The sequence below is a fragment of the Archocentrus centrarchus genome, chromosome 11 (genome assembly GCF_007364275.1).
Source record: "Archocentrus centrarchus isolate MPI-CPG fArcCen1 chromosome 11, fArcCen1, whole genome shotgun sequence".
NCBI classification, from domain to species: domain Eukaryota; kingdom Metazoa; phylum Chordata; class Actinopteri; order Cichliformes; family Cichlidae; genus Archocentrus; species Archocentrus centrarchus.
The window spans coordinates 21,204,827-21,221,865 of NC_044356.1; the positions used below are offsets into that span (position 1 = coordinate 21,204,827).

Below are 17,039 nucleotides of genomic sequence, written 5' to 3' on the forward strand. Positions count from 1 at the left end.
TCCTGTATGGATACAGCGGTGTCACGCGCGACTGGATGTATAAAAGTCGGGATTGTGCATGTCTGACGTAAAAGATCCGTCTGCAAAACACTTCGTCACATCTATCTGGCTGCAAATAGGAAGATAGGACCAGAGGAGCTGCCTTTATGTACGCAGTTTGTACTTCAGCAATGAAAATCCCTTTATAAATTTGCAATGAGTCACCAAGAGCATCCAATCTGAAGAAGCTGACTGTGGTATTTTTGTGCATTATCTTATATTAATTAAGAATTTACGCCCGGGAAGCCCAGATTTTTCTTCATGGGTTCATGCATGAAATCGTTACAACAGACTATAGCTGACGAGGACTCTTTTCAGCCTTTTATTGAATTTTTCAATCATTTAAAACAGAAACAGGCAAGTGCACAAAGCAAGATAGGTTGTTTACATTTTTGCATTATCTGTATCTGTACTTTACCTTTGCCCTTTGCTTAAAATAATCCACATCTAATCTGTTTATTTTTATTAATTTTTTTTGTATTCCCTCCACAACCTATATACTAAAATCCATTTATAACGTAAACGCACGTAATGCAAATCCAGTTCATGTTACATCAACAGCCAAGCACATCGAAGATTCCTCCATCAGTACAATTAAAAATGAGGCGTGAAATTAGTCCAAAAAACCAACCAGCTCACCAACCTTTGCGCTTTTTCCCAGAGTAACTTGGGGGGAAAAAACTTATTGAAGGAAAAACCTGCCCGTGACTTACCTCACTTCAACAGATTGTAGACTGCAGCCCCAGTAAAACAATTAGATACTGAGGAGAATCACAGACGTCTTTCTCAGAGAAGTCCCTCCACCGAGAATGACTCCCAGCTTTTGCGCTCCTATTTAACGCAGCGCCAATTAAAACTTTTCTCTTTTTTTTTCAAATCCACGGATATAAAACCCATTACAAAATCAGTCAAATGTTACTACAGCTTTGCCCAGATGTCTGCATTTTAATTATGAGAAGAATTAATGACCTGCGGTGCGCACGGGAGAGGAGAGGAAAGGAGCGTGGAGCAGGACGCCGGTCTGTTGCGGTGACAGTTGACTGCCCGGTAATCCAAGTGCGTCTAACAGCCTCCCGCTTACGCGGACGAGCGTGTGGTTGGAGCTCCTCCTCGCCTGCTTACCTCCGTCTCTGTGTTAAAGACACACGCAGCGAGGAGAAGCCTCTGCACAGCGTGTGCGCGCTCGGTTCGGACACTCGTATTGAAAGAAACGCTGTAAAGAAAATCAAAAGGGTAGTCACCAATGAAAGCCTTGCTGGAGTTATAGCATTTTCCCACTCCCCCTTTTTACTCTATAATGTCTAACATTATAAAGATAGTAATGAGCAGTTGTTTTTTTGTTTTTTGTTTTTTAGTTATTATATGTTTTCTGTCACAAATCTCTTGTAATAGGTACATATAACATGATATATGACCAATCATCATGGCGATAATAACAGTATCTATTGCAGATAACCTTAGGAGCCCTTCCAGGCATGTCATGGGGAATAGGGTAATGCTTTAAGTTTAGATTCAATCTAATGTAATTTTTTTATACTCAAAGGTTTAATACATGCATGATATTCATTATGTTAAGTTTTGCAACTGATTTCACTGAGAAATCAGTTCCGAGAGTACATCAGGGGCACTGGTGCACAGAGGTACTCTTTTATAGAGCAATCTGAGTAAAACAAACAAACAAAAAAAACAGTAACAACACAAAACTTGTTATGTTTTGAATGTGCCAAAAGTTTTAAACATGAACAGAAATCTTGCTGAAACACATTTGAACTATTAAAGTTCAGGGGTTGTATAAAAAAAATTAAAATCCATCTTTCACTGATGTGAACAGATGGGGAAAGGTTTTTTTCCCTACGGATAATACACACAAGAGAGGACAAAAGAAAAAATCATGCCTGTATACACGCTGAAGCAATGCGGATGATAAGAAAAGTTGATCTATAGAAGGATAAATATTGAAAAGTAATCCAGAAGGGGGAGGGGAGCCTAATGGCATTTTTTTTAAAAACCTGTTGTCTGAAAATGTGTCTTCCTTTTCAAAAAATAGAATAATTTTCACTTTAAATAGATGCTGAGGGCAAAACCTCTGCATAAAGATTCAACAGAAAAAAGTAAACTAAGGGTTACTACACTACTCCAGTCAAGTGAAGAGTAATAGAGCAGTAAAAAGACTGAAAGCCTAGGAGTAACCTCGAAACAAGGATCTACTTTTGCTAATCAGTCAGACTTCACTCAGGCATAAACTGTGAACCCTTCAAAATAATGTCATCACAATTCAGGCAGGATGGAAATGCCACAACACAACTTATTGTTAATAGTGTGATCATCTTTAATAAAAGAGAAGAGAAATGAGCACAGCTTTATGTCATGACTGCAATGTCCTAGAGTACTGGCCTCTTTAAGTTTCCATTGTGTAATCATTGAGATCATGTTAATAACAATCAGCACAGGGATTGGACACAACACACTCTCCAAGTCAAGTTGATTTTCCTCAGGACAGCTGATGAGTTTTTAGTAGATTGAATCCAGTATCTGACCAGCATCTTTGTATTAATCCAGTCTGAAAGTGGGGTGCTTTTATTCATCAGTTTTCTTTTTAATTTTTCTTTTAAGAAAGGTGTTTTTTTTTATAATGAAGCAAACACAAAAGATAATGCAAATCACTGTAAGCATAAAGCACTCACCTAGCAGATGATTTCCCTGTTTAAGGCATGGTGTTTGGTAGCGTGGCTCGGCCTTTTGATCGCCACAGGTGTATAAAACAGAGAACACCTGTGGCGCCAGCGCCGTGAGAGTGCTTAAAACCCCCACAATGTCTTCTCATTTTCATATTGTTGTCCATCTGAGCCACAACTTTGTCTTTGCACTTAATTACAACGCAAACCAGATGTTTGTCTGCAATTCCTGTCATCACTGATTTGACATTCATCTCTCTTCATCTCGCCCACATGCGCACATGCGCGCACACAGAAAGCAGCGATGAACATGTAGCTGCATATTTATAACACATTACAACAGTGTAAGACATGATGAGCCTGCCATCTCTTAAGCCACGCAATCTGCAAACAAGCAGCGCTGCCTTCAGTCCAGCAGAAAAGACAGAAGATCCACCCGGGAGAAGGAGAGGAGTGGACAAACACAATCTACTTGGGAATGTTTGTAATCTTCCGACGCTGAAAAAAAAAAACCATTTTCCTTTGTCAGCTACATTTTATATCCACATCTGCAGGCTTACATACATTAGATTAACCCTAAATCATTCTATAGGACAAAAATATATCATGAAGGAAAATTTTAAATAGGGGAAAAAATAGATTTTGTTTTTCATTTCTCTCTTTCAATTGACTTTCTCGTCTTTTTTTTTTCTATCCCCTAGATAAATGTCATTCCAAATGTACAACACCAGAGTTATACAAGAGATCCCTCCTGGCAGAATACCCGCTTTCCCTGGTCGCATTTGAAGTTGTGCTGGCTGATGGTGCTGTGGCTAGAGGACACTTCCATGAAAAAGCAAGCCCTCTTCAGAGAATCTCATTATGGTCAGTCGTGGCGATGATGGACGGTGGAGGACGAATGATGAAGACGGAGCTGGAGTGAAGCCAGTTTCATGGAATCCACTGTGATGTGAATCTAGAGGATAATGGTGCCGCAGTAAACACCATACGAGTTGGACGCCAGTGTTAGCAACATCTGTGCATGTTTGTATTTAACATGACATCAGCACATCCAATCCTGCTTGAATAAATGGAATTTTTGTTTTTTTTGTTTTGGACACACAGAATACCCCAGATGAAGGTGGAATGATTATCAGTGCTGCAACTTAAAGACTGCAGGGGATAATTACGCACAACAGAAGAGAAGTAGAGAAATATGTTAGATTCACTTTCTTACATATAAAGTTATGAGAAAAAGTACACCTCGTGATTCGGTAGCTTGTAGAACTACCTTTAACAGCAATAATTCGAAACAGCTGTTTTTCATATAACTTCATCAGTCTCTCACATCATTGTCGGGGAAATTTGTCCCATTCTTCTTTTCTGTTGCTTCAGTTCACTGAGGTTTGCAGGGATTTGTTTAAGCACAGCTCTCTTAAGGTCCCGCCATAACATTTCAGTCAGGTTGTGGTCTGGACTTTGACTGGGCCATTGCAATACTTTGATTCTTTTCTTTTGCAGCCATTTTCTTGTAGATTTGCTGCTGTGCTTGGATCATTGTCCTGGTGTGTGACCCAGTTATAGCCGAGCTTTAGCTGCTGGACAGACAACTTCACATCTGACTCTAGAATACTTTGGTATACAGAGGAGATTATGGTGGACTGCAAGGTGCTCAGGTCCTGTGACTGCAAAACAAACCCAAATCATCAGTCTTCCACCACCATGCTTGACAGTTGGTATGACGTGTTTGTGCATTATGGCCAAATACTTTTATACCAGAAGTCTTGTGGTTTGTTCAGATGCAGTTTTGCAAACCTTAGCCACACTGCCATGTTCTTTTTAGAGAGAAGAGGCGTTCTTCTGGCAACTATTGCAAACAAGCCATGCATATTCAGACTTTTTCTAACTGTACCTAAACAACTGACATGCTAAATGAAGCCTGTGGAGTCTGTTTGTTTGTTTTCAGTTGCTCTGTGCATTGGTCTGATCTTGTGGTGAATTTGCTGGGATGTTCACTCCTGGGAAGATTGTAGCATTGCGTTAGCACACACCTGAATGCTCCAGACCAGCAAACTGCCAAAACCTCTGCTTTTATAGAGTTGCACACACTTACTGCCGATCAGTTAATCAAATGGTTTGATTAGCAGTAGTTTGCTGCTAGTTATACCCTTCATTCCTATGGAAGCAATAAGAGTGTACTGATATGTCTGTGTAGATTCTCAGTCATCCAGGTCATAGTAGTCTCTGGAGCTTGAAAAAAGGGGACTGGACTTCTTCATGAAAAAGATCTGGGTAATGTCATCTTGTGATGTTTTTTTGGAGTTGGTAACATGGGAATTTTGAGTGTTATTGAATTTATAAATTAACGCTACTTTTAGCCATTCTCTTATTCACAAGGGTTCACAACAACAGGTAGCTCTACGTATTTTGATTTGGCAGATTTGCATACCAGATACCCTTCCTGACACAACCCACAAGGCATTTGTGTCTCCTCCCAGACTCAAACCAGGGATTTCACATGTGTGGAAGCAGACTGTGTGGAGCATGGGGAAGTCAGGACCCAAATACAGGACACAAGGCTGGTAAACAGAGTTAATGAAAAGCAAGCCTTTATTGCTGATATAAAAATGTGAACACAGGGAAGACTATAATCACTGAAAATCTAAACTGGGAACACAGTAGGGTGAAGAAACACAAGAGCTAGGAACACATGGAACACAAGAGTCCACAAACGCAAGAGTTCAGGGGGCCTGCCCGGCCATTGGGGAACACAGGGGAAAGCCCAGGGGAAGCAACTAAGGAGACAAGCCAGATGGCCAACGGTGGAGACAGAGGAACTCTGGGGGCCAGCCGGATAGTCAGTGGCAGAGAAACTCTGGGAGCCAAACGGACCGCCAGGGCGGAGGTGAAACAGTTCTGGAGGTCAGTCGTATGGCCAGCGACAGAGGTAAGGCAGTTCCAGGGGTCAATTGCGTGGCCAGTGAAGGAGATAAAGAAACTCAGGGGGCTGGCCAAGAGGACAGCTACTACAAAGACAAAACAACTCTGCAGGCTGACCACAGCAATGGAGACCCTCAGGTGACATGGGTCCCCCTGGCTCTGGACATCCCGACCCAGGTGAAGCGGGATCCACAAGCCCTTGAGCCCACTGGGGCATAAACAAGCTGAAGAGGCCTGGGGTCATCAGCAGACACAGGTGAAACAACGGTCTTTGGCTGGTGCTCAGCTGCACAGGATGCTCAGTTTGCATAGGCTGGAACTGCACAGGGCTCACAGATGGCTCAGCAGGGCAATCAGACATTCACTCCAATGGCCAGGACTGCCCAGCAGGGCACATTGCTGAGACCTGGGGCTGACACTGAGGCTGTGGCCTGGTCATCCTCACCCTTTTAACAAGTTAGGTGCAGGAACTGGCTGACCCATTGCTGTCCTCACCATGGGCTCAGAGGATGCCTAAGGTGAAGCAACCGTCTTAAGGGAGGGCCACACACAAGTGCATAGCACACAGTCTTTTCTGTAGCCGGCTCAGAAACACAACACAAAATGTTGCTGTTTGCCTGTTTTGAAACACAACATAAAACTTAATTTTCTGCTGGCTCAGGAAATCCACGAACAGTCTTTAACGGAGCAGACTTAAAAACACAGAAAGTCTTGTGGCCAGGAACACGATTGACAGTCTGCGTTTTTTTTAACAGACTGGAAAATGTTACAAACAGTGAATCAGCCAGAAACACAACATCACTTTTCACTGCCAGCTCAGAAACAGAACATGATATTTTATTGCTCGTGGATACAGAAAAACAACATTTACTGAGGGCCAACTCATGTGCAGTCAACATAGTCTTATACTCTGCCAGCTCAGAAAAACAACTCAGGACCTGATTCTCTGTACTCACAGTACTGGTTTGGTCCCTGGCTGGGACTTGGGACAATGTCAGCTGGTGTCTCGCTTCCTCCAAGGAGAGGGAGCTTGAGGAGTTGGGGCAGCGGATGCTTCCGACGGCGATGTTGAAACGGAAGAGCTGAGGGGAGTGGAGACCATAAATCCCAGAAATCAGGCAAATGATTCCAGTAGAGTCAGCAGCTGTAGGTCTCGGGCGCAGGACACAGTTTCTGTTGCTGAGTGCCACATTTCCCTCCCTCTGGAGTCAGAGGCAAGAGAAGAGCTGACTGGCAACAGAGGCAATGAACTGACTGGCTGTGGATCTGAATAGGCGGTCTCTGGAGAAAGACAGACAGTGACTGAACAAAGTCTTTTACCCAGCTTGGCATTAACTCCATGTACTGGGTAAAGGAACAAGCCAAGTTCCAGATCTTTTGTTCAAATTCCTCCTTTTTCTCCAAGTGGAATGCCACCAGCAGCTTACCTCAGAAAACGAGGAGCTGGTTTTGAAAGTCCTCAACACTCTCAAAAGCTGTGTCCACTGGGTCCATTTTGGATCAGAGTCTACTGTCACAGTCTGTGGAAGCAAACCGTGTGGAGCGTAGGGAAGTCAGGACCCAAATGCAGGACACAAGGCAGGTAGACGGGATTAACAAAAAGCAAGCCTTTATTGCGGCTGATACAAAAACATGAACATAAGGTAAGGATGAGGAAGACTATAACAACTGAAAACCTTAACTGGGAACACACCAGGGTGAGGAAACAAGAGCTAGGAACATAGGAACAGGGGGGACAGAACGTAACCTGGAAATACACACAAGAACAACATGACACAGGAGAGAAGACACACGAAAGAGAGAGGAAACATTTATACTCGGAATGACACACATACATTTCCCTCGGGGTTCAATAAATTTTATCTTATTCTTATTAAATTCATAAATGTGTGGTTTTAATGTAGCTTCCAGCTGTGAATCACAAAATGCGCCCATTCAATGTGCCTTCATCAATAAAAATCTACACTACAAAAGGCTCTTCAGGATCGTCTCTTGATGACATAATCACTTGTGTGTCTTGCTGCTCTTAAGCCTAACATGAATTCATGTTGAACTGTTAAATATTATCTTATTCTTATGTAACTGTCTTGGTTCACCCCAGACAAGTTTGTTTGCAGTAAGAGTGAGATGCACTAAATTCCCAGCACCAAGCAGCAGACAGACACAGCACCCTTCCTTCTGAGCATGTTTGAGAATTTAGCAGGTAAAAGAGCAAGGAAGTAAAGTTAAAACTTAGGATTCTGGATGTCAGATTTACATTCACGATGTGTCCTCTTTTCCTAAGTTTCATTTCATTTCATTTATTCATTTGATCTAGCAAAACCACATAATGTTTCAGAGGATTAGAAGTTCAGGATTTTGTCCTGCACAACAAATATCTCAACATTCAGATGAAGTGAGTATTGCATTAAGTAGAAAATCATCAACCTATCCCTCAATACCACATTTGCCACAGGTTCAGTGTCAGTAACTGATTTTCATCCTCTGTGGACTGTATGATTATGTCTTTTCCCTGAGTGCCAACCGTACACTCAGAGTGTAATCAAAAAATGATTCAAATCGCAAAAAGAGCTGGAGAGGCCGGGGAAAGTTGTAACATTTACATTTTCCTTCATAACCCACAGACTACTTCAAATACCATGGTCATCTTTTTGAGAAAAATACCATTACGTAAAAGTTATAAACTGATTTACATGTCACTGAGTGAAATAAGTATTTGATCCCCAAGCAAAACATGACTCAGTACTTGGTGGAGAAACTCTTTTTGGCGAGCACAGCGGTAAGATGTGTCTTGTAGTTGGTCACCAGGTTTGCACACATCTCAGGAGAGATTTTGTCCAACTCCTCCTTGCACAAACTCTAAATCCTTTCCGTTTCTTGGCTCCCCTTTGGTATCTCGATGCTTCAGCTCCATCCACAGATTTTCTTTAGGATTGAGTTCTGGCTAAGCCACTTCATGACCTTCATGTGTTTCTTCTTTAGCCACGTCTCTGTTGCCTTCATGCTGGCAGAACCATCCAGAGTTTAATTCTATGAAGTGAGTTAAAAAGTGAATTTTACTCAGATAGACTGATGATCTGATGAACAGTTTCTAACATTAATACAGACAATCGATATTAATCAATGGCTATTACCAGATGACATAGAAGACTGTTAAAAAAAATAATGCAATAAGATCATGTGAAGATTTATTTAAAACACCATAAGTGAAATGCATTATATATTTCTTTGTATGATATAATGATGATAAACATTATGCATACAAACTGACAACGTTTGTATGCAAAATACAAAATCAGTTTTGTCCTTGTAACTCTGCACTTCTTCCATAAACAAGCCTAATGAGCATGTGCAGAATAAGTGTCATTCCTCTAGTTTGTTTGCATTTTGAGGAACTGAGTGTGTATGTTTTTTCTGCTCAAATTATTTTTAATCTTTCTTGATGGAAAAATGACTGTGGCACCATCGCAGGAAGGTGGAAGGAGTAGATTTATTCACAGCTGTGAGCCACCAGCTGCAAAAGACAAGCAAGGAAGATGTTACTGCAAGGACCTGTGAACAATAGGTATGTTTTACGTCTATTAAATAATCATTAACTCTTACAGTTAATACCAAAGCTATGGTCTGTCATGGAACAGTGGAAATTAATATTCACCTCAAAAAGCAATTACTGCACCACTGCCCAAGCCACTGCAGGATGAGCAGTGAGTAGTGAGGAGTGCAGATCACCACTACAGCACACGCCTGTGCACACACAGCTCTCTCCCATCTCTTTTTGTTGGCATTTTCTCTGGGAATTGGTTCAGAATTCGTACCTCAAAGTCTTCCAAAGCATGCCAGAAGCACAAGTAGTTGCTTGACTTGTTTAATTATACAACAGACACATATGTTTGGAAGGCAGATGGACTGCAAAGAACGGTCCAGATTCTCCTCACCAGACACATCAATCTTCAGTGTGTGAGGGAGAGGGACGTTTCACTTTATGCAGCGTAGGGTGATGAATGTCAAGGAAATTCTGATGCCATGTTGGGCCACAGAGGCCAGCTGACATGTTTGGTCTACACTTGAAACAGACCAACTCTGTGATGTGACAGCAACGAAATAGTGGCTCTTTAAATAGAAAATGTGTATGTCTGTTACTGCCGTAGTTACAGCTCTAAAAATAATACCACACCTGCACTACAGGAGATCAGGACTCCTCAACAAATGCTTTGAGGACATATCCAAGAGGTCAGCAGGCAAGTAACAGTAGCAGCAAATCACATTTCTGCAACACAAAACTAGATCAAATTTCAACTTGCCTCTAATCTTTGCAATTTTCTCATCAATTTGACTTTAACGTCTGTTTAATTAAATGTATGCAAACCGTGACGTGGAAGATATTTCTCCCTGTCGCAAAGGTTGAGTAACATTAAACTAGGGAAGAAGGGAAAATGACATCCAGTGATGCTTGTTTCTGTTCAGCACTGAGAGTTGTGCTCACATCCTGTTATGTTAGCTCGGGAGTTTGCATGAGCAACAACAAAGTTAGCCATCAATCTACAAAGAAGGCTGTTTTGTTTGTTGATGATATCACAAATAGCTACAATGGGTTTCCTGTTTGTGGTGTTTGTGGCTTTGGGGTCAGTTGCGCAGTGAGCGAGATTGATCAGCTTAGGACAGTGTTCCCTTTTGAGAGGCTGTGCCTTTTAAATTACATTGCTTCACCATCCACCAGTGTCAGACTTCCTAGAACACAACATCATTTGGTTTGGTGCCCAAAAAGAAAGAAGAAATTTATAATCCACGTAGCTTTTTCTTTTTTGTTTTCATTTTTTTCCCCCCAACAAACTTCATGTACTTACAGAAACAGACTGTAAATGGATAAATGCTGCTGAGTCAACACTCTGAGATGCTTGGCACGGGTTCCTGCAATATACTGATAGCTACTGTTGCACCCAAAGTTTAAAGCTTAGCTTTAAGCAGCCAGACATGCCCAGTGGCATTCACATTATTCGTTAAACACTGATTTGCTCTTTTATTTTAAGTTAATAAAGTATATTTATACTTAATTGTTTCCCAAACAAGAGTGTTTGGTTCTTGTTAGATTTGTGAGTCAGCCACCAGGGGGCATCTAAGATGCTTCTCTCCTCCCATACACCTTTATCTACAATATACTGAGGCATCTTGAAAGCAAGTGATATGCACAGAACAATATTACTGTTTGACAAATTGTGAAAAAAACTTCTGCGTTAAATTGATGCACTTTTAAATGAGGATCATGTTTCAAAGTAAATATTCATTAATCACTATTGAGAATGAGGGGCAAAATTACTCTGTCTAATGTACTGCAGCTAATGAAATAACCAGAGCATGATCAATTCATCTCAGGTCCCCTGAACTGCACCAAATCAGCAATCAGTGTGATACCGATCCCGATTAATAGTCCTATACAGAGCTTACTTGTGATTAAAAGTCAAACACTGATTCAGTTTTTTTTTTAATATCTCAAACACGTCACATCATTTGCTGATTTAAAGACACGTAATTATAAAGATCATGATTATGATTAAACAGTCAAAAGGTAAACAGGTTACCTCATAAAATGTTCTGTTCGATCTTTTGTTATACTTTTACGCTAGTCCTGTGCGCCAGTAAGCTGGTTGCCTTGCAGCTTTGTGTGTGTGTGTGTGTGTGTGTGTGTGTGTGTGTGTGTGCTTTTAGTATTTTATGGATTAAAAAGTCCAGGAAGGAAATAAAATTTTTTATAAAGAGCAGGAAGTTGAAATAAGCTTAACCTTAATTCCCCCACCTGTTTCATAGTGATCAGCAGTGATGAGTCAAAGATAACGTTACTTCTGAGAAACCGCATACTGTTAGGATGACAACCCCTCTCATACTTCTTATAGATGATTTAGCTTTGGTTCTTAATAGCAGTAGCCCTCCCCAGATGTATTGCCTTTTATTACTATTTATATTCAAGCCAGATGGGTGAGTAGTTTCCATTTATAGCTTCAATAAATATTTATTATCTGCACTTTTCTATTGTATTACAAGAGACAGAGCAGAGGAGATTTAAGGTAGTCAGGATGTTGTAGAAAACACACAGTGTGTTCATAATAATAGCCTGCTTTACTTAATGAGGTTATAGACCATTATGATTTATCTTATGATACAGTAAGTATATTATCTGAGAAACTATTGACCAAAAACTAATGGTAGAAACCCTTTTTAATAATTGAGTTTGGGAGAAAATATGTGTGCGCATTCATTTTCCTGCATGGATGCTTTCTGCTATGGGCGTGTTATTGTGTATATCCCACTATAATTACATTATAATTGCTAAAACAGTTGCAGACAGTATTTCTGAAAGCTCATGACTCATGTTTTGTAAACCTGCAGCTTGTTCTCCTCTAAATATGCAGTAAGCTTCTAATGAACCTGCCACAGCAGTGCTTTGCTGCCCCATGATTGCTTCCTTCCCAATCCAAGGCTATGCTGAAACGAATGAGATAGGCTCGAGCACCTTGAAAAGTATTACCAGATAAGGAGGGAAGACAGCAGCATTAGTAGGGAACGGAAGAGCAGCCTGGAGATAAAGTGCAAGTGACTCAGAGAAAGTGAAGAAAACAGCCAAGTTTTTAGGGTAAAAGATGACACTGTATAAGGTTATATGCACGGTAACGGTTGAAGAAGATGAAATCCACACAATTTTATTTTTTTCATTATAAAAATACTGCACAATACAGTAATTTGCTTTAAAAAAGCATCATCAAAGTAAAGAAAAGGCAGAATTCTTTAACAAATTCAGGATATTTTGTATCAAAAAATGTATCTGAACAACAAAAAGTAGTTTGTTACTTATACAAAACATATATTACATACATACAATATCAAAATACATAATCAGGAATATTAGTCCTGAGTTTACCAACAGCATACAGTCAATAAAATTCAGAAAAAGGCTCACAAGCCATTACAAATGTGGTCGATATATGTCGCATAACAGCACATACAACCTGGTCCATATTTCAGTATAAAGAAGCACACATTAGTTTCCATTATGAAATTCTCCAAGAGAGAATTCCTGAGAGCAAGTGTCAGACATTTACACCTGCAAGGATGGCATGGGTTTTCTATATTGTCTCATTCGCTTAAATTTTCCTTGGCCTGTGTGCTTTTTCCATCCTAGAAAAAACAAAAAAGAGCATAACAACTGATTAGTATAACATATAATACTAATGACTGTACACTTTTTACACTCACAATTAACCAAACAGACTTTCTAAGAACAGATTTTGCTTGGTTTCCGATTGGCAGCAGTGCATGAACACTTTGGAAAACATCAGCCAGCCTGAGTTTATGCAGATACCAAGCAATTTTATCCCTGATAATAAATCAACTCAGCATAATTTGGTCTTTTTCCAATTCCTTGCAGACTTTCTGAATTCTCTCCTATTTCCATCCAGTAAGTGGGTCTGAGTGGCAATTCACATGCTCCCATTATTGAATTAAACAGTCTGAAAATTATCATGAAATCGTCATCTTCAGATGAAGACTTCACTATGGACTGTGAAACATGCACTCCCCCGCTCACATTTGCACACCTTTACCACACACGTCCATGCAGCCTTGCAGCGAGACAAAGTTGTTGTTGCTCCCTCCGCAGCCCGAGTAGACAAACTCCTCACACATCTTGGTGGCTGCATTATAGTAATAGCGAGTTATGGAAGCTGAACACTTGCCCTTGTCCAGGGGTTCCCGACAGAGCACAGGAGGAACTGTAAATGACATGACACAAGAAAGAGGCTGCCAATTACTGTTTAATCATTTCCTTATGAATGGGGTAACTTTGTCTATTGTGTGTGCTCACGGGGATGACTCAGGGAGTAGTCTACTCACATTGTTTTGGACTGCAATACTCCATGCAAGAGGCTAGGTTTTGGAAGCGGTTGGAATTCCCTTGACATCCCCCATAAGAAAACGGCTCGCACTGCATGGTGGTCATGTTGAAGAAGTAACTGGGTAAGAGGGCACGGCAGGGTCCCTCGTCTTTGGGAACCCTGCAGATCGGGGGAACCTCTGTGGAGCAGAAGAAAAACAAAGTTTAAAGATGAGATAACGAGACCCTTTAATTCATGTGAACAGGCTGTCAACCAAAGATGCACTGAGTAGTTTCTTTCTTTCTGTTTTTTTTTAAATTAACAAAATGCAGATGGTAAAAATAAAATCATCCAAAATAGGAATGCACTGATATTTGCCTTGATAACTAATATGTGCATACTGGCAGATAAAATGCCATTTATCTACATCAGTGCCTGATGGCTAAATGTTCAAGGAGGGTGTAAGGAAGAGGTGAAAAACTTTAAAACACATCAATTATTATTATTATTATTACAATATATTTGTTTCACATCAAAAGCCATGGGTACTGGTCCGGTGCATCATACTCTTTAAACTGAACAGGACACTTACTGGGAATTTTGTAACATGTCTTGTGGCACTCCTGATAACTCTTGAAGTTATTGGCATTCCCTTGGCAGCCTCCATAGTAGAAAACCTCGCACTTCTGGGTGATAGTGTTGTAGTAATAGCGCTCGATATTCCCTCTGCAAGGTCCCTCATCCACTTCAAGGAGACACACGCCTGAAAGCAGCAAAGAGATTGAAACTGAAATACGGGAGGACCGTGGAAAGACACGGAACAACACACGCCGAACGGGATCCGCAGTACGCCCGAGGTCGCTCGGTGGCCAACAGGTTAAGACTTACAACTGTGAGTTGATTAAAGCGCCAAAGAAGCGCGAGAAAAAAATAAAAAATAAACATGCTGTGAAGTTACCTTTAGGTGGCAGCGCCAAAACGCTGTAAAACGAGGAAATTATTGTAAACAGTGCGAATGGCCAAAGCTCCATTGTGCAAAGTTTTGATCTAGACCCTGACTTTTCCGCTCTGTCGACCATCCCAGTCAGATTTAATTTTATAGGCGAGTTTGGAAGAGGGGCGGGCATATAGTGACTCAGCGCGCCAAATAAAATAGATTTTTGCAATTCATTAGTGACATCAGAGAGAGACGTTTTTACTTTGAATATGCGTGAAGCAACGTTGTGACTAAGGCTATATTCAACCCTCATGAAATAACAGGAAGAATTTGCTCTACTTGATAGAGTCAGGCTTTCATTGTCACAGGCCACTGACGAGGATGAGGATGATGATGATGATGATGACGATGATGGGAATGCGCATCGGTCCAATAATCCATACAGCATCCTTGTAAATTTGCCACAGAGCAAACACTGCTGTTTCTAAGGAACACACTTGTGAAATTTTAACAGATCTTTCTTGCCTGAGACGCACTGCCAAGTTCCCACCACATACCTGTCTGACTGGATCTGAATCCTCACACACACACACACACTCACTCACACACGTACAGTTTCACTCAGTCTGTCACACTGACAGATTTGTGGCTCGTTGTCACTTATTTTGTTTAATGATTGTCGTCTCCACCGTTCTTTCACGGAAACAGTGTTTATTTTGACCACATCCTTTGACCAAAAAGCAGCATTGTCTGAAAGTTAACTAGAAACTCATTAAAATTTGCATTATTTTAACACGGCAGCTTAACTTCACCCCACTGCTTTGGTTTTTCTATTATGAAGGATGTTAACTGGAAAACTGCCTTGCGTTCATGTTCAGAACAATGATGTGTCTCCACCTTGACAGGTGGAGGCTAAACACAGATTAGCCATCTTATCAAAATGACCTGATAAATGAAGCACCATCCCTTTACCCATAGCCAAATGAGCCTGCTAGAAAACACGGCATCAATATAGCACAAGTCCAAATTTAACCTGTAAAGGACAGTAAATCTACTACCATATTTTTACATTAAAAGAGCTCAAACATACACCTGTGTGATTTGCCCCCCTCTCCTTAGTGTACTTGAGCTCCCGGTATGATCATTCAGTGGGGCCTTGCTTTAATCAGATTAGCGGATTAGAATTGTTTATGCTGATTACTTTATAACCCAGATTGAAAGAGAGGAGAGGGATTCTTCAGCAGGACTTCGGGGGTGAAGGACTGCTCCCTGAAAGCATTCGTAAGTGCATTCCTATTCTTTCTGTTAAGTCTTGCGAATCATGTTAGATTCCCTTAAGATCTTTTATTTATCATGTGGTAATAAAGATGAAAAAAATGCTGAATGTTTCCCTTTTTTTTTTTTTTGGCAGAAAATGCCAGTCATAAATGTGGAGGATCTGACGGACAAGGACAAGGCTGTAATGGAAGTAAACCAGCTTAAACTCGAAGTGAAACTCGAGAGGTGGTTGGTAAGTTCATCATGTGTCCATTACTTGTTTTTATCTCCAGAAGCGAACATCAGACAGTTTGAATTTATTTAATCAGATTAATTATATCAAGAACGTTATTCAAAATGAAATGAGCTTCTTCTGCCTGCTGCTTTTAGACATCGAAATGCTGTGAAGAAATCAAGGACTACATTCAGGCTCTAGTGGAGGAGGACACCCTCGTCAAAGGCATATCAGAGGAGAAGAACCCCTTCAAGGAGAAAGGTGGCTGTGTCATCTGCTAGACTGGACCTAAGGAGCTTTTCATATCTCAGATTAGTACCCAAGGACATTCTCCTTCCCCTCGTAAAATGGATTTGCAGACTGAGAAGACTAGAAGGACACAATAAAGAAAACATTTATGAGTTCCCATGTAAAACAATTCTTCACCCCAGGGCCAGATTTGTAGCCTTATAATTTTTGGAAAGATGCACTAATTAAAAGTTGTATTTGGCAAATGTTATATAATGCTTCTCTCTCATGTGTATATAGTCTGAGCACATGGGTTCGTATGTTGTTTCATTCACAGCTCATTCAATTGTCATTAAATGTGCACATTTATAATTCAGCCTGTCTCTGTGAGTCACTGAAGACTGTTAGACGAAGTAGAGAAACACATTATTTTGTTTTGTTAATGATGGTGAACATCACATTTTTGAGGATATTTTCTGAAGTACAGCAGGTTTGTGGGTTTTCACTTTTTTTGCTCCTTTCATTGTAGTTTTAACTTACATCTTCTTCCTGTATTTAAAAAAAAAAAAAAAAAAGTTTTAAGGCTTTGTTGATATAAGTAATTGAACTGAACTGAGTAAATGAGACAGAACACTGGTAGAAAAAGAAAATGATGTGTCAATCTGGAACCTACACTGTGGGTAAAAAGCTTTTCTCCAAAGCATCTTTCAATTTGCAGATTTTTTCACATAAAGAAATCCTGCTGTCTGATGCGATAAAACCCTTTAGTATATAAAATGAGTATCATGTTTCTTTCCTATTATACAACACACTTTCACGTGCACTTTCACGTGCTTTTTGACAGCTTTATTTCCAAGTTATGTTAAAAGTCGTGATTTTTGCAAATA

The 17,039-nt window shown here is 40.5% G+C and overlaps 3 protein-coding genes across 4 annotated transcripts in view; 1 reads left to right on the plus strand and 2 right to left on the minus strand.

The window, feature by feature from the left end:
- The window catches only part of calcr (calcitonin receptor), a 57,252-nt gene extending 56,121 nt beyond the window's left edge, over positions 1-1,131 (minus strand). The window contains exon 1 of the mRNA XM_030741791.1: positions 1,009-1,131. The gene's annotated coding sequence lies outside the window, so the exon portion shown is untranslated. The remainder of the gene's footprint in view (positions 1-1,008) is intronic.
- An 11,239-nt stretch (positions 1,132-12,370) lies between these two features.
- Positions 12,371-14,627, minus strand: tfpi2 (tissue factor pathway inhibitor 2). 2 transcript variants are annotated; one of them, XM_030741654.1, is made up of 5 exons: positions 14,454-14,627; positions 14,088-14,258; positions 13,515-13,694; positions 13,210-13,393; positions 12,371-12,800 (listed from the first exon to the last, which is right to left on the minus strand). In XM_030741654.1, the coding sequence occupies exons 1-5, from the start codon at positions 14,620-14,622 to the stop codon at positions 12,767-12,769; spliced, it is 738 nt and encodes a 245-aa protein (XP_030597514.1). In that variant the 5' UTR covers positions 14,623-14,627; the 3' UTR covers positions 12,371-12,766. The 2 variants fall into 2 exon arrangements, with proteins under 2 accessions (XP_030597514.1, XP_030597513.1); XM_030741653.1 differs by having other exon boundaries at positions 12,373-12,800; positions 13,220-13,393; positions 14,454-14,626.
- Positions 14,628-15,647: 1,020 nt separating this feature from the next.
- Positions 15,648-16,528, plus strand: gngt1 (guanine nucleotide binding protein (G protein), gamma transducing activity polypeptide 1). Its single transcript, XM_030741655.1, has 3 exons — positions 15,648-15,713; positions 15,844-15,942; positions 16,080-16,528. The coding sequence occupies exons 2-3, from the start codon at positions 15,847-15,849 to the stop codon at positions 16,203-16,205; spliced, it is 222 nt and encodes a 73-aa protein (XP_030597515.1). The 5' UTR covers positions 15,648-15,713; positions 15,844-15,846; the 3' UTR covers positions 16,206-16,528.
- Positions 16,529-17,039: the final 511 nt, after the last annotated feature.

What these genes read in the sequence shown, in the direction of transcription:
- tfpi2 (XM_030741653.1), bottom strand. Translation starts at nt 14,622, where the DNA reads ATGCCCGCCCCTCTTCCAAACTCGCCTATAAAATTAAATCTGACTGGG. An exon ending in TTTGGCGCTGCCACCTAAAG is followed by an intron (nt 14,259 to 14,453) that starts GTAACTTCACAG and finishes TGCTGCTTTCAG; the next exon opens with GCGTGTGTCTCCTTGAAGTG. An exon ending in GACATGTTACAAAATTCCCA is followed by an intron (nt 13,695 to 14,087) that starts GTAAGTGTCCTG and finishes TCTGCTCCACAG; the next exon opens with AGGTTCCCCCGATCTGCAGG.
- gngt1 (XM_030741655.1), top strand. Translation starts at nt 15,847, where the DNA reads ATGCCAGTCATAAATGTGGAGGATCTGACGGACAAGGACAAGGCTGTA. An exon ending in TGAAACTCGAGAGGTGGTTG is followed by an intron (nt 15,943 to 16,079) that starts GTAAGTTCATCA and finishes TGCTGCTTTTAG; the next exon opens with ACATCGAAATGCTGTGAAGA.